We start from the raw sequence: 25,016 nt of genomic DNA, 5'->3' as shown, positions 1-25,016 counted from the left end.
CATCGACGTGGAAACAAATTGCAATTCACTAGGTTACATAAAAACAACAGAGTCTAAACATCACAATCTATACATTATTATTTCTGTTTTATGATCAACACGGACTGGAAACGGAAGTGGATCTTTATTTTTCTATCAGGTATGACTTTATACATCTTTCTCTGTCAACCAATACTCTTTATAAGCCTATGGCTTTCCATGTGTGGTGGCTTGGATATATAGATCCTTGCTATTAAATAAAGCCGTTTACAAACACATTTCCCTGTGCTTAATTGTTCCCACTGAGCTCCGAGGAAACATGTTTATTGAACCCGAGGTAAGTCTTCACGTGATGCTAGAGAATGGAACGTTGTCCACAAAGATTGCTTAATTAAACAGGCTATATGCCTACATAGGACATAAGGAACGTAAACGTGACCTTTAATGGATTTAATGCAACTACCGTTTTTTATGCAAACATGATTAATTGTTAATAATATAAATAATAGCAATTAATACAAATCATAGTTTTTTTGTGTGTGTTATTAGGTTATATAGTTGATATAATCGTAGTATTTGCCTAGTTAGGCCCTTGTAAATTAGTAAAAATAATGTGAGTATAACAATACGGCAGTGAGTGCACACTGAAGCTTACCTCATGACTAAATTGAGAGCCACTTTCCACACCTCCCTAATTAGTGGCATTTATCGAGGAATATGTTAGTCCTGCTGTCAGGATTAACAAGTGTTTGAAGTAAAGAATCTGGCAATGAACCATGTCCTGAAAAATGACAAGATCTTTGGTTATACTTACAATTCTGAATATGGGTCAGCATCACAATTAATGAACACATATAGCCTGACCAGGTATAGCCATGACAAACATTACCCCTCTCCTTAAACAAAGGAGTTATTCATGGTTTTATTCCACAATTTTTATTCATTCGGCAGTAAATAATTTTTGTCAAGCATAGCTTAGATACAATTTATAATTTGTCACCGGTAATACTCCAAGATCAATTGCTATACTACTAGTTAGCTGTTGAATATAATATTAATGTTCATAATCTTACGTTTCCCAGAACCGATCCTCTCATTAACCTCTGCTAAATCAATGGGTATATCAACACACATTCGCTTTGGTTGATATTTTAAAGTCTCTTGCTCTCCCTCTCTCTCTCTCTCTCTCCTTTCCTCCCTCCCCACTCTGTCACTGTGTTCCCATGGATGACGTCAGCCGTATTCAGTGCGACCTCCCCTTATGATTTTTTTGGGTTCAAAACTTTTTAGGCGGTCGTCAAAGACCACTTTGCCCGAGGGAAAAGGAGCGACAAGATTACAGTCTTCTCTCATGGCTTGATAGAGTACTTTCTGCTTATCCGAAATGCATTAGGCTAATTGATAGTCTTCAACATAGCAATTGCAACTCGTGAATGTCGGCTGAGTTGTTCCAATGAATGGATTTACATTGAGATTTTTTTATTTTTTTTTACACTTGTTGATTTCAACAAATTCAAACCGCAGTCAAGTAACAAGATAACTCAACCACAAGACAAGAACAAGGCGGATTACGTCTTTCCAAATAATTCAATTATCCATTGGTGCTATTGTTACAACAGGTTGGTCTGGGATCTTCTCATTGAATTGAGTGAAGAGGAAGTAATTGGGGTTTGTACATTTGAATATAGCAAACGTTGTTAGCAGTGCACTGCATGGTTCTTCAGTGGGTCTATGGACATGAAAGACGACTTTTGTTGTAGCCAACTGCAGTTTCAGGGCAAACTTGTAACGATGCCTTTTCGTCCATAGATGTGCATCACAGCAATTATAACTTTTCAACATTCCTTGACATAGTCATGTTTTGCTTATTTGCATGCATAAAATGTTTGACCTATGCAGTGCATGCTCGGAAAGTTTCATAAAATATTCAAATAAAATATCCTATTCAAACGCCCATCTTAACTATTAACAAATATTTTACTACACACAAATCTTCAAATCAATGCAACATTGAAAGAGTAGCCTATACTTCATGAAACCTACTGAAAAGTAGCATCTTGCTCTGCTATCTATACAAACCTGTTTTGATGGGCCAACTTCAGAAAACAAACATTTCATTAAAATAATGGACTATTTTTTCACAGTGTGTGCCAAAGTGTTTAGGCAACAATAAACCGTTCGCGTCATAAGAATTCGCAGCAAGGATTTTAGAGGAGTGGAATGGAAGTTATGTGAAAATATTAAACGAAGTTTTAGAACTTCACCACAGGGCTAGAGATGACAGTGCATGACGGTCGCGGCAGCTCATTATCCCGCTCCCATTCATCCGCCCTTTCATTGCGATGCAAACTCTTTGGCAGTGTCGTTTGTCTCCGCATTGTACTTTAGTTGGGAATGCAATGGTTGTCAGGACTCTTATTCAGTTTCAAGATAGTTTATTGATGAGCTCTGACTTTTACTACTTTTCACATTTCAAAGGAAGTCAAGTGTACGCATCCACGACCACGACTTCATTTTATGGTCTGTGCGTTGCGACACTTTCACCCCTCTTTTAGGTTACCCCACCACGCCACAACCCCCCTCGTTTCTTATTCCACGACACGGAATCTGTTCCATTTGAACAAATGATTGGAACACCCCTAGGCGAGACTGGTTCTCCAAGTGTAACCTAAAATGCAGGCAAGGAGGGGTTGCTTTGGAGTGTACTGAGGTGTCAGGCATTCTACAAATGTAGTTCGGGTGTGTTGTCATGACTGCAAAGACATTTGCTTATATTTACGTCCTGTGTTATCTATACTTTAGAAGCCTCGACGATGCGTCCTGCCTATCATTTGATCCATAGAAAATTAAGAAAGATCATCAGCCTCGGTATTATATTAATTTAGTCGATAGATATTGTTTGTCATTTAGGGGTAAACAACCAAATCTACCAGATGTGATGTCAGAGTCAACAGCAACACGTGCAAGTTTGCGCTTGCTTCAGTGACTGCACTCTGCCCTTTAGGCTGCTGCGTAAAGATTGTAGGCTATGCAAAGCTTTCAAAAGCTATAGCCTAATAAATTCCTTACTGAAATAATTCAGTAAACGGAATCATTAAATTCAGCCATTAGATGTTTAAAATAAATAAACGTTAACGAATCACACTACGCAAATGAGAAAGCGGTGTTCTTTTGGTCTTTATCAGTGAATTATCAGTCGTAAACGATCAAAAAATGAAGATGGACTGCAAATGGTTAATGTTGATCCGTTTGAGGTCGGCACGCAGCATGTGCTCACTGCCCGTACGTCCATTTGCAAGTTCAGGTTCATGGTTAGTGTAGGAAATATTGTATGCGTTCCACGACCGTGGAGCCCTGTGAGTTGCACTTGCCCTCCCTTGCCCTCATCCAATAGCATTTTTAAAGGAAATATTCGGTGTATGTGTGTGCGTGTGTGTGTGTGCGCGCGCGCGTTTATGTATATGTGTGTGTGTGTGCGTGTGTGCGCGCGCGCGCGCGTTTATGTGTGTGTGTGTGTGTGTGTGTTAGAGAAGGAGAAATTAATGTGCATGTGCAGAGTGATTAGTGGGTTTGAAAAGCAAGCTCTGGCTCTGCCCCGTTTCCCGCTCTGGCACCACGAAGTAGGAGGAAGTGTTTCGCTAGAAGATGATGACAGAGGTCAGGCACTGCTAATGGGCAACTGAAGAGGAGTGGAGGCGAGGCACAGACCAGGAACACATACATTAATACACTAGTACCATCACCAATCAGCATAGGTGCGCTACCGTCTCGCTCTCTCTCTCTCTCTCTCTCTCACGAGCGCACATTTTCAGTCTCGCGCAGTCCTGACATCCCATTTTATTGTCAATATCTGCTTCCTTCACAGGGATTTCCATCTCTATTCAAGATCACTTGGAAAATATATACAAGGAAAAGTATTCGAGGGGGCTATCCAGCACTGTAGCTCCGTCTCTTTTGCGCTCAGACTTATCAACAAGGGCTTTGGCTGCAGTGTACACACGATGCCTCAAAAAGGTAAGCTCCGATTTCTTGGCACTTAGTACCTACATTTCAGACAGCACACATTATTCACCCAACCATGCGTTCCCCCATCCAAGCTTACACATTACACAATTTTAGAGTGAAAAATAAAATAAGGCTAAGTGTTGAAAAGGCAAATTACAATTAAGTTAATAACTTGCAAGTTTTTGTTGTAATTTAGAAAGATAATCCAATTGGCTCAAGTTTTCAGTGATGGTTATATCGGCTTTAATGGATGAACTTCGGTACGCAGACTAGTGGTAACCTAATTGGAACATTTCAGTCCGCCTCTTTCTTACTCTGGTATTGCTTGTATGCCGTCGTTGGTTGCGGATAGCTTAATGCTTATTTATGACAGGAAAGAGTAAAAAGTCACGTTATGCCAGTAATCAGTCCAGAGAATGGAGACGCAATGATCCGATGAGCAAGGGTGTCAAGATGAATCACACAGTCAGACTCACCCGGGCACCATCACAAAAAAATGCTCTGTGAACTTTTTCCTAAAGTTCACAAACCCTAACCCTTTTTCATGTATTCAATTACAATTGAAGTAGTCCTACTTACTGAACACAAATAGTAAAGTGGTTTTAACATTTACAGGATATATAGGCCTATGTGAAAACAGTTCAGAAATCCACTCATAATAAATAATACATGATTAAGCTTAGCCTGTAGCTATTTTTCCATCCAAAATAATGATGATGATAATGATTAGAATGAGCGCGTATTAGGCTACTTTTTACATGCTGTAGATAAAACAAGTAGAAGAAAATGCAGACAAAGCTCAACATCAAAACCATTGTTTATATTAGAGGTTACTTTTGATTGGGCTATTTATAACATTGGGATATGCCTTACGCTTTTGACTCTTCCAGTACAATAGGCCTATTGCTTTATTCTAATTTCCCAAAAAATATGGTAGCTATTGGTCTAATGGTAGCTATTTAACATGTTATTGTTGCTATATGGAGTTGATCTGCATATAAATGACGGGAATAATATAGTCCTTACAAGTCTGAAGGAGCATGTTCAATTGAAGTTCCAGTAGTTGTGGGTTAAAACGGGCAAAATACAGATGAGGCCCTCGTATTTTGCGGACTGCATCAAATAAATGATATGATTGTAGCTAGACCTGAACAAAAAGCAAACGATTGGCTTTTCATCATCTCATCTTAGTGTACAGTAAGAAGAAAAAAAAAAAGATTTACAAGTAGGCTGCTTTCGGGTTAAGTTCATGCTCAAAATATTTGATTATTTTAGACATCAATATCAATATAAACTCAGAACCCTTTACTTTGCTTTTCCGACATTTTCCATTGCATCATTACATTTGAAAGCAATTAGCATGAGAAAAATGCAAAGAAATGCTTTGTAACTACACCTATCTACTTATAAACATCTACAATGACTGAACCAATAGCGCATGTGATTTTTTTACATTTTATTTTTAAGGATTATTAATTGTGAATTGTAATGGTGTCTTAGTTGAATTTACACAGTTTCTTTCGAATATTCTCCATTCATAGCACGGAATAACACGTGCTGCACAGCTTGGATGTATAGGCTATTTATTTGTGGATGTACACTGTAAATACACACACAGTCCATCTCCTGATTAAAAAGGAGGTGATAAATAGGGAGAAAATCAAAGCTTGGACTATTTCCTTAGTGGCCTCCTTTTCGGCAAATGTTGTGAATGGACTCTATGGCAATTGTCTTTTTCCAATTGAGCACCCTACTGAGCTGTTGAATCTTTTTTTTTTTAAACCTTAACCAAACACCAGTAACATAATTATCTCCAGATATTTATAACAATAAATTGCGTTTCTAATTTATAAAAATAAAAAAAAAGCAGAGGGTTACGGGCACCGGGTCACGGCAAGCAGCAGTGTAACTGTGGCGGTGTGAGGGGTTTGTTGTTGTGCTGGGCATGGGTGCAGTGGGAGGGGGTTGCTCCCTTCAGCTCTTTGTATTCCTGAGAGTTATTGGTACGGTTAGTACGAGGCTGGGTATATAGTTAGGGAGCCTCAGTTATACTCTCTGGGTTCTGGTGTAGAAGCAGAAAGGACGCCATTGTTGAAATTCTGCAGGCTTTGTTGGAGAGCCTTCACCCCCTTCCCGATGTCACTTTCCAGAGCAGCCAACCGAGGTAGACAGCGTATGTCACTAGACGACTACATCTAAAGACATCTGAACGTATATTACTGACGTTTTTAATTGTATGGAAAGGGGATGGACTGAAATGTTCATGGGCAATATAATAACAGTAATATTAGCATGAAGAGCCCTGAACACTTTTGCACCTCTAAATATGCACATTTATTCAGAAATCCTTAATTTTATTTCTTAAAGGTAGCTTACTCTCAATACACCTAAAATACACTTAAAGCTGTTAATATTTAACGTTTTCTCAAATTACTGCAATGCTATTCATCTCTTGAAATGAGTTGGAAAATACTGCAGTACGTCTGACTTTATAAAAACGAAAGCTAAGGTGTACTAATAAAATGTTTTGCTTTGTCCATAGGGAGAATATATTAACTAGTGAGAAGCAGATGAGAGAGTCTTTAAATTGTTTTAAGCGGACAGTCCACACTGTTTCCAGGCAAGTTTAAACACTGAATATATATATTCAAAAACCTATAGAACAACAGACGATATTATGCTCTCGTATTATAAAATATGAATGAATAATAGCCTAATGCATCCTGAGTCATTAATGAGTAATAATAGTGCCCACCGTAATTTTCTAATTGCACCAAATCAATGTCTGCGATGTGTATGTCCCCTTTGTATTGTATTAGTCCATTATTATCAGCATGCCAATACTGATCATTGTCATTCTTTTCCCATGACTAATAGAATACTATAACCGGGCCACGTGGGAATCTGGCGTTGCGTCCATGATGCAAAACAGTAAGTTGTGTTTTTTTTCTGAGTAACTTATACTTTGAGCTGGAAGGAGGCAGGTGGCACATGCCATTTATGCTGCAGATGTTGGTTTGCATGTTTGTGTAGAAAAAGGCCACTACTTTTGGGCTTGTTTAAATTTTCTGAATTATAAATGATTTATATATGCTCATTCTCATATTTTGTTCCACACAGTGGTCATTCTGTCATTGGACTTTGACTAGTATGCTTCTACTAACCTGTACGTGTAAGAACTGAAATAGAGCCCAATATCTGCAACTGTACTATCATATCAGAGAAGAGGCTAGCAGGAAGTAGAAGCCCTAGAGTATTTTATTTATTGGCCAATTGCACAACTTCCAATGCAGTTGTTTTGACACACACACACACAGAGAAAGAAAGAAAGGTTATTCTTGATATGATAAAATAGCATTTCAGAAACGCCTGTTGGGGTATGCCTATTCCCGTTGTTCATTATATGCACTAACTGACATTGCATTCATCTCATGGAGAATGTGTAATGTTTATGAAGAAGTTATCCCTTCTATATTACCACAGTGTGGGCTACAGTTGTATGCTTTGATGAGACGTTGTCTTTTTTTATTTTTACGAATGCATTGGACCTATAAACGTTAGAGCAGATTTGACATATTTGAGATGTTATTCAGTCATTCATAATGAATCATGTTGTGTGGTTGGCAGAGTGACAATAAAATACATATATTTTCTTTCTTAATGCTGGACAAGAGGTGTATGACATCTGTAACGAAGGTGTGTGGAATAGCTTACCTCTCATTCTCTTAACTGAACGACACGTTTGTGCTGCAGTGTGCTTTCATATCTATGCCAATACATTATATTGCCTTGGCTTAGCCTTGAACTTCATGTATATTTCCATATCAGGCCTAAAATGTATTGCGTTATAGAGGTAGGCTCAGATGGAAGATGTGACGCTCTACACTTCAAAGACCTCCAACCAAACAAAGCATCTGAATCTAGGTCAGTTTAAGTAGGCCATATGAAATAATTGAGCAGTGATGTGAAGTCCTATATTCCCTCTCACATTTGAAAATGAAAACCGAGGCCTTCAAAATAAACGCAATACGAGTTTTTTCTTCGCCCATTAATTTTATTCAAGATTTTTTTTTTTAAAGACCAGACATATTGTGTCTGTTCCTCACCTTTTAAATTAGCCTACTGGCTACCAAAATATTAGGCCTCGGCTATATATTAGCCTGTAATCAATATTGTATAGGCGTATACCATTATTCATATCTTGTTACATTTTTTAATGTGATGGCGATGTTATATGGGGTGGTCTTTTGAGCGAAATGCTGAGCAGATATGATTCCGGTGAGGCCTTTAGTTTGTCTGAAGGTCGCGGCTGGCTCTGCAGGCTTTGTGCTAATAACTCCTGGGTGTATATGAAACTGAGCGTCCAAATTGACGCCATATGTTTTCCTATTAATTGACTTGCAATAGAATACAAGGCGCATAATCATTGCCACCCGGCGAGATCGACAGCACTTACCGTTGGGAATTATATAATGATAAAGAATTAGGCCTAACCTTTCTAGTGAAACTTTTATATTATTATCTCTGTGTGGCAGTGATCAAGTGGATTTATTTGAGCACTATACGGGAGGCGTGTTCAAATCCAATAAATCTTCAATATGCTTTTCCCTGCTGACCTATCAAACGCACAAACACAATTGATTTAATCTAATCCTGGAATTAGCCTAAAAAAAAATGACATAGCGATGGATTTTCTCTTACAGCAGTCTACTCCTAAGCAAATAGCCTATATTTCTACCCTGATTTTGGCTAGAATTTGTGACTTTAGCCCTATGGCAGTAGACAACAAATTCACAAGCACATGTAGCCTAATGTTCTATTTGTAAGGCCTAATATAATATTATAATTGATGTAGGGCCTACCTATTTTTTAATTCGTATTTGAAAACAGTAACAAAACAGATATAAAACAAGGGAGTCTAACGTCTCCAGCAGACTCATAAAAACAGTGTAAATATGGGCTGTGTTGGTTTTTTTACATGAAAAAAAACGAATGTCACTTTTTATATATTAAGAGCGACGCGCGCTCCCATCCTTGTGCCCGCGCACAGCCCCCTGGCTACCATAAAATGAAGCTTCCCTTGAAGGGTAAATGAGTAGGGTCCAATTTAGTCTGAGTGATATCCAAATGCAGACAGCTAGGGTCGTTTTATCATGCTACTATTTGTCGTGATGATGCGATTTTCAAAAGCAGAGCAGTGTCATAAAGTGACATGCCTGCCACAAGTGCTCCAACTGATCTTTTCAATTAGCCTTCCATGCATGATCCAGGGCGACTTCCGCCTATTTCTAGAAATTAAGCTCAAACTTGACGTGCAGCTAGCTTTATTTTAAAGACAAATGTCAGCCAGGCTCATCATATTTTCCCACTCTTCTATATTTGGAGCTTATTTATTGCTAAGGAGCTTGTGCTCTTAGAGTCAATTTAACGTGAGGCTTCGAAGAGAAGAGAGCGGAGAACTAGAGCAAACGTAGGCGACTACAGGGAGGCTCCTTTTCCATTTGACTTCAGGTTTGGTCTGGTTGTCTGGGCTATCCTAAGCTGGATTTTGTTAATTGACTCGCATGAAAGTACTTGTTTACACGAGCGTTTATGATGTTTTGGCTAGTGCAACAAACATCAAGTTGATATACATAGGATTAGGTGATGATTTGTTTGAAGTGTTGACATTATACTGTAATTACTACTTTATAATGCTGTGCAGCAAATAGCATTACGCTATTTGAGCTAAAGCTTTGCAAAGATGCGCAAGTCTCGGCTCAGTGGGCTAGATATGTTTTGGTCCAGCTCATACAACACCGCTGAGGCTAATCAATGTTCTGCATGTGTGATTAGAACAATATTGTAGAAGATAATGATATTGCGTGCATATCCGGAAAGCATTTCAAACATCTGACAAATGAACAATGGCAATAATTACACACTACGCAAAGTCCTGGGTGATTTCCTCTATGTTTGGTGCTGAACGTTCCATTTTGTTTAGTCTCGTGTTTTCGGCTTGATAACATTTATTTTTTTGCATAGTTAAGCACTAAACGCTTGCATCGGAGACATCTGTAGTGAAGTGGCTAGCAGTTTTTAATCACAGCTCTTGATTCGTGGCTTAACTAAAGAGAGTGCAACCCCTGTCTCTGCCCAGGTCACAGCGGAGTGAATCAGCTTGGCGGAGTGTTCGTCAACGGCAGACCCCTGCCCGACTCAACCAGACAGAAAATAGTCGAGCTTGCTCACAGTGGCGCGCGGCCGTGCGATATATCCAGGATTCTGCAGGTGATAACACTGCATTCTTCTCTCTGTCTGCATCAGTAAAACGCTTTAGAATAACATTTGCCTTGTGTGATTTTGTATTTGGAATATACAACTAAATGCACAACCAACTATTGTTATTTCAAACCGTTTTAAGTTGCAGTTTTGATTTTGGATGGCGAATTACGAATTATGGTTTGTGGTGATGCCAGGATAGGTTAGGACACAACCTGCAAACATATCCATCCAAAGTAGAGATCCGCTATCAGATGCATTTCAACAAAGTGCAAGTAAAATTACCGTATACCATTCAAGGTATATTTCTTGTGTTATAGACCCATGGTGATGCAAAAGTCCAAGTGCTGGACAATGAAAACGTAAGCGTAACAATGTTTGTAGTATACACATATATTACACATTAGTCTTGAATAATGTATGTGATTTGTGTCTATTGTTTTCTATTTAGGTGTCAAACGGCTGTGTGAGTAAGATTCTGGGCAGATACTATGAAACTGGCTCCATCAGACCAAGGGCGATCGGGGGTAGCAAACCAAGAGTAGCAACTCCCGAGGTGGTCGGAAAAATTGCCATATACAAGAGGGAGTGCCCGTCAATCTTCGCCTGGGAAATTCGTGACAGACTGCTTTCAGAGGGGGTCTGCACAAACGATAATATACCCAGTGTAAGTTCATTGAGTGTAAGTTACTACTCATACCATTTTATACGCATTAAAAAATGAACTGAGTTAAATTACAATGAACAGCTGACCTTAATATTGCTTATGATTATGCACCTGTTTCAGAACGATTACGCATTGCGATTGACGACATACATTTAGTTGCTATTTTGTTTATTTCCCATTTTGATACCGAGTTTCTTACCCAAATACATATTGTGAATGTGAGGGTATGCATGCAATTATGTGACAGATCACTTACAAGCCAATGTGCCGTCACAATCAAGGGAAACGCGTTTAATTAATGTCAAGCATTTTGGGTTTGTCTTTCAGGTGTCATCGATAAACAGAGTACTGCGCAACCTGGCTAGCGAAAAGCAACAGATGGGCGCAGATGGCATGTATGAGAAGTTGAGAATGCTGAACGGTCAGACTGGGACGTGGGGAACCCGGCCGGGCTGGTACCCCGGAACCTCAGTGCCAGGACAGCCCAACGCAGGTAGGAAAATCACTGGATTTGGCGTAAGGAGCGAGAATGTCTTTATTAGGTCATTTTATAACGAAAAAGTGTTATTAAATAGCTATTTTTTAAATTATAATTATTATTGTTGTTGTTGTCGTATATCATCATATCAGGCCTAATATTACCGTCATTATTATTATTACAAAAAATAAACAAAATAATATTTCCTTTTTATTTTATTGTTACATCCTTATTAGCCTACATTATTGAAAGTAGCAGGGGAATATACTTTTTTTGTTGAACATCTTAGAGGATATCAAAGTTCAGCTGATGTTGTTTGTCACTAATGCATCGGCTTTATTAGTCTTATTTGACCTATGCGTGGAACTGAAATTCATCTGCTGTTCTATAGGCCTGTGCCATGCCCCGAAAATGATTCCAAGATTAGGCTACTTGGTATGATTCGACTAATTATTAACTTGCAAATTGTCGACAAGTTTTTCGACAAAGTTTTTTTTTTACAATAAGGTTGTAATTTCACGATTTAGTCTGCACGATTGATGCATTTCTAGGCCCATACTGTAGGCCTATTTCTGGATGAGTTCGTCAATGAGTCCACATTTTCCCCATCCAACCTGCTTTAAGATGAACAAATTTGAAGCAGTGTGCGGTAGGCCTATCTGTACAAAGGATGTTTCTGTCACACTCAAGAATTTGTTATGGGAACAGTTCTGTCGCTATGTAATTGCTCATTAGAGAACGTTTTGTTTCTCATTAAGGCGACATGAATAAGCGTCTAGTTTGAGGAGACAGCTGTAGAAATGTTCCACGGGAGACCCATGGACACGATATGGCACAACTTGCCAATTAGACACGTCAGTTTTAAGAGAACTAAACAATAAAGGATGGACACTATTGAAATACAAATAACATTTTTTTTGTTCGTCATAATATCTGCGTTTTTTTGTTGTTGTTAACTACACCTGTCTCGAATGAGGAATCCCCAACAGATACATTTAGGTGAAAGGTGACCAAGTGCCAATAGTAACACATATATATTTTTATAGCAATTATTATTATTATGAAATATTATTATTATTCATTTGGGGCGGCAGGTAGTCTAGTGGTTAGGCCAGTAACCGAAAGGTTGCTGGATCGAATCCCAGAGCTGACAAGGTAAAAATCCGTCGTTCTTCCCCTGAACAAGGCTGTTCCCCGGTAGGCGGTCATTGTAAATAAGAATTTGTTCTTAACTGAATTACCTAGTTAAATAAAGGTGAAATAAAAAATAAGTAGGCCCTAGTGTTATTATAATAGTATCCTAATTCTCTAATTATAGACTAAAGGTTGTTATAAATGAATAACAACGATGATAAGAAGTGCTTCTGCTGTTGTCGTTTGTACTTTGAATGTATCTCTGTTATCCTGTCTATTCAAAATATGCCCAAAATGTGTGTGTGAACACCACAGCCAGCTATACCAACATCGTCTGTTCACTTATGTTCTGCCATAAGTGTCTATACTTCTATGGAGTGCGATTTCAGGGAAATTAAGAATCCATTACTCCGGAAGCATACGGCAGGGTGAGGTCTCAGAGGGGGAGAAATATGGTCTCAATCTGATAAACGCCACGCAACAGTGAATAAAATAGTGGATTCATCGGAGTGACAGGGCCCAAAGAGAGACAACTCTTTCATAAGGAAAGGGTGAAAGCTCTCGCTTGCGATTTCGTGTTTTTAAAGATCAACGTGACAGTTTTTCTTATCTTTTTTTCTTTATAGAGGGCTAAAGCTGTCTATGGGGTTTAGGCACTTTCTCTTTCAGGGGGTCCCAGAATGTTTTTAGTTTCTATTGCTGAAAGATGCCGCAGTTGCTTCTCTATCTTTTGGCTTGTTTTACGCCTGACTGATTGCGACACGTGACACTAAGGAATGGTTTTATTTCCCAGCGCCTTTTATTAATGAAAACAAATCCCAAATCTAGCGACAGTTGGTCTGACTGAGGGATAATAGAACGCTCATTCACTCCTTTTTTTTTGACGGATTAGCCTCCAAAACTATAGCGCACTGGTCACTGATAATCTTTCTTTTTGGACACAACAGGGACATTTAAAGGAGATAACTTTAATCTTCGCGTATGTTTATAATAATGTAATAAGACACCTTGTTCTGAATAATGCATTTGGTTTTGAAACAACAAACCTGTCAGAAGAGCATCGGCATAACTTCAGAGCAGAGGGAATAAGCTAGCCACGTATGATGATGGGTCTCTGCTGATGTATAGTTGTTCAAACATATCTTCACCTATATTAGTGAGCATACCAATACAGATTAAGATTGGGTATACTGAGCAACCTGCCCGTGCATGTAGAAAAAACACGAACTATGAAATGGTAATCAGTCACACAATAAACTGCCAAAGCAGATGTATCTAGGCCTACATAAATAGGTATACCGTTTGCCACGTAGGCATAATGGAATGGGTAAAAGGTATGCTGAATAAAGTGTCTAACAACGCCACTGACTGAGGCCCCTCAACTCACAGTTGGTTTCTCTGTCGCCTTTATGTAACAAACACTGTCTGAGCATAGAGATGTCTCATTCAATGTGTGCAGGTTTTTTTTTTTCTTCCATGGCCAAAAGAAGCCATAAATCTGAACTGGCGTTGAACAGGGCATCCTAGGAGACAGTGATTAATGATAGTACTGCATAAAGGTTAACATACTGAGCTGAAAAGTCTGTTGACTGGAATCCTCCATACAATGAGGGACACTGCAAGCCTCGAGAGAATCCTTTTGTGGCCTCCAATTGTGTCCTCAAAATTCTGCCCACGAAAGTTTGCCAACCCCTCCACAGACCATGAATTTAATAGTTCCCCTTACTCTCCTGGTATTGTGTGGTCGTGAAAAACGGTTTTTATTCAAGTGTTGGGGTTTATTTCAACGGGTGTACAAACGCCCATGTGGAAAAATGTTACATTTTAAAAGGATGGTTTGGATTTTAAAGCATTTCATGGAATCTGAATAGGTTCTACCATGTTGTCTTATATTTCATGACGACAAGCATTGCTACATGGTCAGAAAAGATCTAAGCCAAAAATAATAATTTCCCACAACATTGTATCGCCATTTTCTAAAGCCTGATGTAACTAATAATATCTGGTCAAAATAACACAATGAATTGTCAAACCCAGTCAATACCAGTTGGAAGAAGCAGAGAACGCAACAAGTCTCAACATTTCATATATTATAAGGTAATGTTTTAGGCACATGCGGGTTTTGGGCATATCCTCATAGGCCTCATTAAACTCCATGCAACGCTAAAGAGACTCCAATGCAAGAAAATTAAATAATTGCGCTAACAACAGGTGCACCTCCTGCTATGCATGAAAGCTGAACAAAGAGTGATCGTTTTTATTGATTGATTGATTATTTATTTTTCAGATGGTTGCCCACAGTCAGACGGCGGAGGTGAGAACACTAATTCAATAAGTTCGAATGGAGAAGACTCGGATGAGACCCAAATGAGACTTCAGCTGAAAAGAAAATTGCAAAGGAACCGCACTTCGTTCACACAAGAACAGATAGAAGCGCTTGAGAAAGGTAAATTATACCGCCACTGTCACGTGTTCTCGTCCAACTGTCGGCCAAATAATCTCATTAATGAGCTGGTGATACTAAATGAGTATATTTTAAGCATAATTAAGGCATCAAGACTGACTCCTAACTAGGCCTATTCGTTTGGAACATTACCACATATTGCTGTTTTCATTGGCATACTTTGAACTGTTTCACTGCAAATTAGATTTTTTTCCCAAACTGTAATAGTCTGAATGCTTTTGTAGGCATATTTGATGTATATCACATTTAATTACTTCCATTCTAGTTCTAACTAATGTATTTTTTTTTTCAGAGTTTGAACGAACTCACTATCCAGATGTTTTCGCAAGGGAAAGACTTGCTGCAAAAATTGACCTCCCAGAGGCCAGAATACAGGTACCTCTCCTCCTGCCTATTAATATCACCCTGAATGTAGGGATATTGTAATCACATTCAAAGAAGTGACCCATCCAACACTAACCATTGCAACATGAATGTGGTTTCAGGTGTGGTTTTCAAATAGAAGGGCAAAGTGGAGGAGGGAGGAGAAACTCCGGAATCAACGGCGGCAAGCCAGTAACTCCTCCAGTCACATCCCTATCAGCAGCAGTTTCAGCACCAGTGTCTACCAGCCCATCCCACAGCCCACGACACCAGGTTGGAGTCAGTGATCTTTCTCTTTAACAAAACCTTTTATTACATCATGTGCATTCCATCTTAATATATTGTTGTAGGATCCATTTATGGGATTTTAGAACTGTAGCCTCATCAGCATGACACACAATCCATTCTATGTTTCTGCAAATCAATGTTGCAAATGGCAATCAGGTGCTGACTGGTCTCTAAAATAAATGTATATATCCTACCCCTGCAGTATCGTTCTCGTCAGGATCCATGTTGGGAAGACCAGACACAGCCCTTACAAACACATACAGTGCCCTGCCACCTATGCCAAGCTTCACCATGGCCAACAACCTGCCTATGCAAGTAAGTACATCACCGTCAGATCCGATAATAAATGTAGCATTTTGGTGTTTTTTTTCCTAATGACTTTGCATAGCATCCAAGTTATTTATCACAATAAATGTAAACCTATACAAAGTATACATACATGTCACAAGTGAATGCTAAGAACTGGCAATGCTGTAGTAAATACTATGTTGAATTTGTAAAGTAAATATGATAGTGCATTATTTACGTTCCCATGGCTTAGTGTGGCCCATCCCTTAGTTGTTGGGACCCGAAATATGAGATGCTGCTAGGTGACAGGTGAATCTGACTGTCATGTGTGCTGTTTACCCCCCAGGCTCCTGTGCCCAGCCAGACCTCCTACTCCTGCATGCTGCCCACCAGTCCCTCAGTCAACGGGCGGAGCTACGACACGTACACCCCTCCTCATATGCAGGCACATATGAACAGCCAGTCAATGGCAGGCTCAGGAGGCAACTCAACAGGTAGGCAGAGAAACGGGTCATGACAAAATAAACAAAATCCAAGACATTCCGAATCACCATTTGCGAACATGAGTAGGTATACATGGTGCCTGAACTGATTCACCGCTCTGTGTTTGTTGTGTCAGGTCTCATCTCTCCTGGAGTATCTGTTCCTGTCCAAGTGCCAGGCAGTGAAGCAGACATGTCCCAGTACTGGCCCAGGCTACAGTAGAGACACGACTACCGTCAACGTGTGACTCCTCGGATATTGTCTTGAAAGAAGAGGCTGTCCAGCAGTATTTAATTACAGACAAGAGAAAATAGACTCTAAAAGACACTATTTCGTACTGGGATTTTGCCATTCTCTATCATTCTTTGGAGGCAAAGACTTGAAAAAGAAAAAAAGAGAAAGGACTTCTGTAAAGTGCCCGGTGTAACATCCTTAATGGCAGAAAAAAAATATCTCTATTCTCCGTTTCCAACTTATGTCATTTTTGGTGTATTTGTGTATGGCCATTTGTATGTCATAATGAAAAAACAACAGCGTGGATGGACTGTGAAACTGAGTTGTTCCTTGCTTCTGCTGAGAAGAAGATCATTTGTGAAGAATTTTCTGCCATGAATAGTTTTTGTCAACATATATCAAGAAGCTCCCCCAGTCTGTGTACAGAATGTGGACTCTGGTGAAACAAGTTTGTATCATTCAAAGGCAGAGCTGGACCAGCAGGTACCAGCTGGGTACGAGAAGTCCATTTCTCTGTTCTTTTCTTTTCCAAAGCTTTCTGGCAGAATCATTGTAAATGGAAAGCATTAACCGCTAAAAAAGAGGTGAAAAAAACTTTTGGTAGCAAAAAACTGTAGATTGTGTCTTCGATATAATTCAGTTTGTTATGTCGAAATGTAAGTATTGGTCTTCCCTAGCAGTCTCCCGGACACAATTTCTATAATAAAGTTAATTTCATTTATATTTCTCTGAATATTCTATTTATGTTTTATACACATTTTCAAGTAATTTCATTCAATTGGGTACAAGTTCTTTGTTATAGTTGTAGTTAAGAGTTTTACTTTATCCTGTCTTACTAAAACCTTTCACTGCAACAATGCATAGTAGCGCAAGGCCTGCAAGAGTTTAAAGCCTTTTGAGGTTTGCATCTATTCATGTCTGAATTAACCATTGTTGATTGTACAAACAGACCAAAGCCTTTGTATATAATTTATGACACAACCTCCATTTCCTTTTGTAGTCTTCTGTTGCCAATTTTGTAAAGATTTTGGTGACTTTTACGTAGGCACAGTGTTTTAAATGTTAGTTTATCAGCTAGTCTTTAACTTATGAGCGAAAACCAGACATGTCCTTATAGTGGGTTGACCAAACCTTTGCTTGTCAGGGCTTTTATTTGTCTGACATGAGAGGATGACGAAAAGTTTTGGTCTACGACCCCCACAAGCTTCATGAGAGTCGCCTGAAGTCGGTGACGCTGACGTACCAACTCCAAACAGGTCTTCTCACAAAACCGCCTGTCTAGTCTGAACGGTTTGAGGTAGAAACTATTAGGACCCCACAACCGAAAGCTGAGATTCACACGAACACGGAAATGTCGTGCTCTACGACCCACACAAGCCCATTGCTGGGTGGTGAAATTGAACAAAAGTGAATGAGGGGTAGAATGTTCCAAAAACAAAGGGGTAAATATGGGTCTAAAAATAGCTAAACGATCCATGGTATGACCATCTGAAAACAATTCCACATGTTAGCTTAGTAGAACATCCCCCCACGGCTTAGACTCAAGAGGGTTAACTAGTAACAAAACATTAGTTTAAAAAATAGGTGTCCAAATTATTGGCACCCCTGTTTTGAATACTCCAGCAACCTCCCCTTGCGAGGATAATGGCCCTGAGCTTTTTAAAATATATATTTTATGAGATTGGAGAACACATTGGGAGGGATCTTAGACCATTGCTCCATACACAATCATTCCAGATGCTTATTATCCTACTTTCTGTGCTTATGGACTGTCCTCTTCAATTCAAACCACAGGTTTTCAATGGGGTTCAAGTCCGGAGACTGAGATGGCCATTGCAAAATGTTGATTTTGTGATCAATGAAGCATTTCTTAGTGGATTTTGATGTGTGCTTGGCGTTATTGTCTTGCTGGATGATCGATCCACTTGCGGCCAAGTTTCAAACTCCTGGCAAAGCCAACCAGGTTTCTGGCTAAAATGTTTTGGTACTTGGTAAAGTTCATGATGCCGTTGACCTAACAAAGGCCCCAGGACCAGTGGAAGCAATACAGCGCCATAACAACAATGATCCACCACCATATTTTACAGTAGGTATGAGGTTATTTTCTGCATATGCATTCTCCTTTCAATGCCAAACCCACCACTGGTGTGCGTGGCCAAAGAGCTTTATGTCGTCTGACCATTGCACTGGTTCCAATCCAAGTGCCAATGCCATTTAGCAAACTAAAGGCGTTTACACTTGTTGGTTTCACTCAATAAAACCTTTTTTCTGGCAACCATTTTAAAGAGTCTCATTGTAGATTTTGAGACTTGGTGACCCGAAGATGCGACCAAGTTCTGTATTTCTACAACTTTGGCCCATGGATTTGTCTTTGCTTCCCGTACCATCTTCCTCACTGTGAGTGGAGACAAGATACATTTGCGTCCAATACCAGACAAGTTTACCACTGTTCCAGTGGTTTTTAATCGTCTTAATTGTTGCCCTAATAGTGGTAAGTGGTATATATATATATATATATATATATATATATATATTATTTTGTTGGTATTTTTTGGTACCCATTGCCTGGTACTCATTTCCTGACTTATGAAGGTCAACAACCATTTGTCTCTTTTCCTTTGTGAGTTCTCTGCCATTTCCCATGGTGATGAAGGACAAAGGGATTTTACATGTGTATATCCATAAACTGAGCTTAATTCAAAATAATGAACATATTAATGCAGATTACATTTTGTTTGATTTGATCTGTAATAATTTTAAGGGGTGGCAATAATTTTGACACATCTTTTTGAGAAGAAAATGGTATTACTTGTTAAATAAAATGTATTTCTCTGAACAATTGTATTAGTATAAAATTAGATAATTTCCCCAATTATTTTTAGCATACAATACGCTGAGCATTTGTATTATTTGTTTTATACAGTCTTGTTTTGCTCATCTTTATCAAGAGTGCCAATCATTTTGGAGGTGACTGTAGCAATTTAAGAGTTCATTTACAAAAAGCTATATATACCAACTTTTCACATTTGTGTTTTTTCATCAAAATTGATTGCTTATGGGTACCTTCATATGTGTGTAAATGTTACTGTTCTCAGATTTTTAATTCATAGATTTTAGATGTGTATGAAAATGTTTTTTTTTGCAAAACACTATATATACATTGTTTAGCTGGAATGGAATTTTCATATCCTGTATATTTGACTGTGATATGTGGTTGTCTCACCTAGCTATCTTAAGATGAATGCAGATTCTTTAAGCCACTCTGGATAAGAGCATCTGCTAAATTACTCAAATGTCAAATGTAAATGTTTTACATACAGATCTCATACTACTGTATTTAATTATAATTTGTATATTTTTTTTTATATTGATGTCACAAATGTATCATTTGTACATTTCTTTATTAAAAAATGTACGTATTTGTTACATTTGACTGTGTAAAACCAAGCAGTACTACTTATTTCTCTGAGTGTAACCAGGTTTCCATCCAAACGTTTTATGTGACAAAAATTGTCACGACAGGCCTGTTGGAAACAGCCAATTTGTTGGTAAACCTTCCAAATGTCGACAAAGCAAAATACACTAGACAAGATGATATCTTTAACCATCACACTAAAGTATACTTGCAGTCACGGTTGTGTGGTCCTCCCACTACAACTCAGGAAAGCATACAATTTATTAGGCCCCAAATTAAATGAATTATGATGAACTGAAAGTGCACATGATGAGCTTGATGCTCCTTTCCAATACCTATTGAGGGTCTTATTCTGGTGACACGATGATCAATACCTATTGAGGGTCTTATTCTGGTGACACGATGATCAATACCTATTGAGGGTCTTATTCTGGTGACACGATGATCAATACCTATTGAGGGTCTTATTCTGGTGACACGATGATCAATACCTATTGAGGGTCTTATTCTGGTGACACGATGATCAATACCTATTGAGGGTCTTATTCTGGTGACACGATGATCAATACCTATTGAGGGTCTTATTCTGGTGACACGATGATCAATACCTATTGAGGGTCTTATTCTGGTGACACGATGATCAATACCTATTGAGGGTCTTATTCTGGTGACACGATGATCAATACTTGGCTGCCGTTTGACAAATAAAAAAAATCTTGCTCTCATGTTTATAACAATCTGATCCTGTAGGTAGCATATCTGCATATTTGCGAACTGTTGGCTAGAGAGCACGTGCCAAGACAAGAGTGGGCACATTCACTATACAATGCACATTTTTTTTATGTCAAAACCAACAATAGAGTTGACAATGCGATGGAAAACCATTTAACTTCTATTTTTTATTCGGTACATGGGAATTTAACAGCAAAAGTTATTTTTATATGCACTACATCATCACCCACAGCCTTTTATCTGCAACAAGTCTATTTGTTGGATACATCTTTGGTGGGAAAATGCAGATTTTGGAATATTTGCATGAAGATCTGGCGCTAATTGGATGGAAACCTAGCTTGTGAGGTGGATATAAGGCATTTTTAATTTATATTATTTGTGTCTCTGAAATGAAACAATCAAGTGATAGATTTTAAACAAACACATCTGTCACTGAATCATGCCCTGATTAGATAGTGAAAAAACACACCAATCTCTTTCATAATTTCTAATAACAATAAAAGCTAATTATATATAGATATATATATAGATATATCGCGTTTTGGAATGAAACTCTTCAATTGTTATTCTCCTGCAAGGCTTCAGGCCATGCCAGCATGCTACCTGGCCTCAAGCCTCAGTTCTGATGCTGTACAGAAGGATGGTCAGCCATTGGTGTCTAACCTATCAGAAACATTGCACTTCACCCATTTGAATGGTTGAGTTAGTTCAGTCTCTGCTGAAGAATCTCTTCTGTAGTTTTCTATGTAGAGCAAACCTGTGGACACAGAGGGGCTAATGTGTCACCGATCGTGGTGCTACTGGACACTGACACCTGACATTTGTAAAAGTGAGTCAGTTTGGGGTCATGAAGAATAGAGACTGTTCCTTTGTGCTGTCTGATATATGAGACAGGGCAGAGGGGAGAAGAGACCCCAAAGGGACACAGGTAATGCTCGGAAGCACAATGTCAACAGATTTTTTTTTTACCTGTTTTTTTTTTTTTACCATAGCAAGTGACATCATTGACGACACTAAACTGGAACCAGTGAGACATCAACACACATCGACAGCCATCATTATAGAAACAACAGCGCTGGGAACATTCAATGTTAAATGACGATGTTCTCTTTCTGAGTAACAGAAAAAAATCTGCTGCGATTTCCTAAGGCAGTTGGTGGTAGCGGTCAAATGATGCTTAAATTATTATCATTATTAGTAAATTCTGATTGACAGCATTGGCATAATAATTCAAATGCAATGTATTAGTATGTAATCAACAGTGGACCCGTGGACAAGTGACAGCCAGCTGGAATGAGTCAAAGGTGTGAAACAATGGGCAACGCTGTTCCCCCTCCTATCAACATGATAATAGTCTCACACCCACTAGACTTACATTGGTAGACTCTACATTTGTAGAGCCCACAATGTGACACATATCACCCAGCCGTGCGTGTGATTCGGTCAGGTTTGGCTCTGTCAGGACAGGAGCAATGTTTCTGCTCAATGGAACACAGAGCTGTAAGAATTCTCTGACGATATGCATGTTGAGCCGGTAGCACGGCCATCACAAAATATTCAAATGAAGCACAGAGATGCGGCTCTGCTGTGTACACGTCTGCCACAGTTTGATCTGATTCCTTCCCGTGCTTTTGTTGTTGTTGGCGAACAAGTCACCTGAAATAAGGCCTTTTCTTAATGCCCTGAATGGGTTTGTTTTTGTGCAGGTCAAAACCTCATAGAACTAACCCAAGATTTGGACGATGTGTTATAGGTGTTCCTGTAGCTCCACTGCTGTACTCTTGCAGAGAGCCATATTGATCGTGAGAGCATGGTTTGGGAGTGAGGGGGTGTAGTTGGAAAGGCTGATTAGCATGGTAGCAGAAGTGGTTTAAGAGAGTAGGCAGAGGTAATGCAGGTGCGTCTTACTTGTGGCTAAATAATGCCTATAGGCCTTTGACCTGTTGGATTCTGCCAAATTGAGTTTTCTGCTCATATGACTAACTGTACTTGACACGTTTGGAGGCAATGTATCTACAGAAAAGGAGGAAGATAGTGGAAGAGGGAGAGAGAGCAAGAGGAAAAGAGAGAAGAAAAGAGAAAGACAGTTTGTCATAGATTTAAATATGACAGGACATGATTATGCTCGGCGATGTCAACCACTGCAGAAGTGCTCACTGAAATACAGAGTCTTCAGAAAGTATTCACACCCCTTGAATTTTCCACATTTTGTTGTGTTACAGCCTGAATTTAGAATTGATTAAATGGAGATGTTTTATCACTGGCCTATCCACAATAACCCGTAATGTCAAAGTGGAATTACATTTTTCAAAATGTTTACAAATGAAGAAAAAAAAGAAAAGCTGAAATGCCTTGAGTCAATAAGTATTCAACCCCTTTGTTATGGCAAGACTAAATAAGTGCAGGAGAAAAATGTGCTTAATAAGTCACATTATAAGATGCATGGACAATAGTGTTTAACATGATTTTTAAATGACCTATCTGTACCCCACACATACAATTATCTGTAAGGTCCCACAGCCGAGCAGTGAATTTCAAACAGAGATTCAACGACAAAGACCAGGGAGGTTTTCCAATGCCTTGCAAATAAGGGCACCTATTGGTAGATGGGTAAAAAATGCGGACATTGAATATCCCTTTGAGCATGGTGAAGTTATGAGTTACACTTTGGATGGTGTATCAATACACCCAGTCACTACAACGATACAGGCGTCCTTTCTAACTCAGTTGCCGGTGAGGACAAAAACCGCTCAGGGATTTTATCATGAGGCCAATGGCGACTTTAAAACAGTAAGAGTTTAATGGCTGTGATAGGAGAAAACTGAGGATGGATCAACAACATTATACTTACTCCACATAACTAACTTAATTGACAGAGTAAAAAGAAGGAAGCCTCTACAGAATAAAAATATTCCAAAACATTCATCCTGTTTGCAATATGGCAATAAAGTAAAACTGCAAAAAAAAGTTTGAAAATAAATTAACTTCATGTCCTGAATACAAACCGTTATGTTTTGGGCAAAACCAACACAACACATCAGTGAGTACCACTCTTCATATTTTCAAGCATGGTGGTGGCTGCAACATGTTATGGGTATGCTTGTCATTGGCAAGGACTTTTTTTTGGATAAAATATAAATGGAATAGCGCTAAGCACAGGCAAAATCCTAGAGGAAAACCTGGTTCAGTCTCCTTTCCAACTGACATTGGGAGACAAATTAACCTTTCAGCAGGACAATAACCTAAAACACAAGGCCAAATATACACTGGAGTTGCTAACCAAGATGACATTGAATGTTCCTGAGTGACCTAGTTAGAATTTGACTTAAATCGTCTTGAAAATCTGTGGCAAGAATTGAAAAGGGCTGTCTAGCAATGATCAACAACCAACTTGAAGAATGTTGTACAATCCAGAAAGACTCACAGCTGTAATCACTGCCAAAGCTGATTCTAACATATATTGACTTAGGGGCATGAATACTTTGTACATTTTATTTTTCACTTTTATTTTCAAACATTTGCAAACATTTCTAAAAACACGTTTTCACTTTGTCATTATGGGGTATTTTTTTTTAATCCATGTTGAATTCAGGCTGTGACAATTAAATGTGGAATAAGTCGAGGGGTATGAATAGTTTCCGAAGGCACTGTAATTCCACACCGTTAGCTCGTCAGAGAAGCAAACCGTTCCATCGTGTTTATGCAGATGTGTATAACTAAACTTAATACAGAGAGCAAAATGCCAGATTTTACGACAAACTAACATCCGGTGAAGGCAGGTAAAGAGCGTTCCAGTGTTTGGTTAGCCTACTGTGTTTATGCTAAACACATGTAGGCTACTCATCTTATCAATGCTGAAGCTGTCAGTGTTTATATATACAGGTTGGAACAACATCAAAATGTGTGTGTGTGTGTGGACATACAGACATTAGCCAAACATTTACATTGATGATCCCAAATTGGAACCACAGTCAGATTGACAGTCATTGGAGTGTAGAGGTGGCTAACTCCACACCAGCAGCACTAAACTTCCCCCGAGCAGGCCAGTGCCAACAGTCATCACAAAGCCAGAGTTTAGGACAATATGCAAAAAGACAATTTTTAGATAATTGGATTTTAAGTCCCAAACTGTCATTGGTTTGAATGGTGTCAGCTATTTTGTATCTTGTATTTTTTTGAACTTAATATGAACTGCGGTATTTAGAGCACTGCGTAGGTACAGAAC

General features: G+C 38.9%; 1 protein-coding gene across 21 annotated transcripts; it reads left to right on the top strand.

Annotated features, from left to right (window-relative positions):
- Window positions 1-1,381: 1,381 nt before the first annotated feature.
- On the top strand, window positions 1,382-17,365 carry LOC129866759 (paired box protein Pax-6). Of its 21 annotated transcripts, none has more exons than XM_055939614.1 (15): window positions 1,504-1,647; window positions 3,845-3,993; window positions 6,527-6,604; window positions 6,862-6,915; window positions 7,657-7,680; window positions 10,124-10,254; window positions 10,566-10,607; window positions 10,697-10,927; window positions 11,240-11,405; window positions 14,812-14,970; window positions 15,281-15,363; window positions 15,474-15,630; window positions 15,842-15,954; window positions 16,274-16,421; window positions 16,547-17,365. In XM_055939614.1, the coding sequence occupies exons 4-15, from the start codon at window positions 6,903-6,905 to the stop codon at window positions 16,630-16,632; spliced, it is 1,353 nt and encodes a 450-aa protein (XP_055795589.1). In that variant the 5' UTR covers window positions 1,504-1,647; window positions 3,845-3,993; window positions 6,527-6,604; window positions 6,862-6,902; the 3' UTR covers window positions 16,633-17,365. The 21 variants fall into 21 exon arrangements, with proteins under 21 accessions (XP_055795595.1, XP_055795594.1, XP_055795589.1 ...); XM_055939612.1 differs by having other exon boundaries at window positions 6,862-6,916; window positions 7,652-7,680; XM_055939620.1 differs by lacking the exon at window positions 6,527-6,604 and having other exon boundaries at window positions 1,382-1,598.
- The last annotated feature ends 7,651 nt before the right edge of the window (window positions 17,366-25,016 follow it).

Source organism: Salvelinus fontinalis, chromosome 12 (assembly GCF_029448725.1).
Source record: "Salvelinus fontinalis isolate EN_2023a chromosome 12, ASM2944872v1, whole genome shotgun sequence".
Lineage (NCBI taxonomy): Eukaryota > Metazoa > Chordata > Actinopteri > Salmoniformes > Salmonidae > Salvelinus > Salvelinus fontinalis.
The sequence above is the reverse complement of the archived record's forward strand: the minus strand, read 5'-3'. Positions and strand labels throughout refer to the sequence as shown.

Excerpts from the sequence above, each read along its gene's own strand:
- LOC129866759 (XM_055939619.1), top strand. Across the intron at positions 10,255-10,565 it reads ATATATCCAGGATTCTGCAG|ACCCATGGTGATGCAAAAGT; the intron begins GTGATAACACTG and ends CTTGTGTTATAG. Across the intron at positions 11,406-14,811 it reads GCCAGGACAGCCCAACGCAG|ATGGTTGCCCACAGTCAGAC; the intron begins GTAGGAAAATCA and ends TTTATTTTTCAG.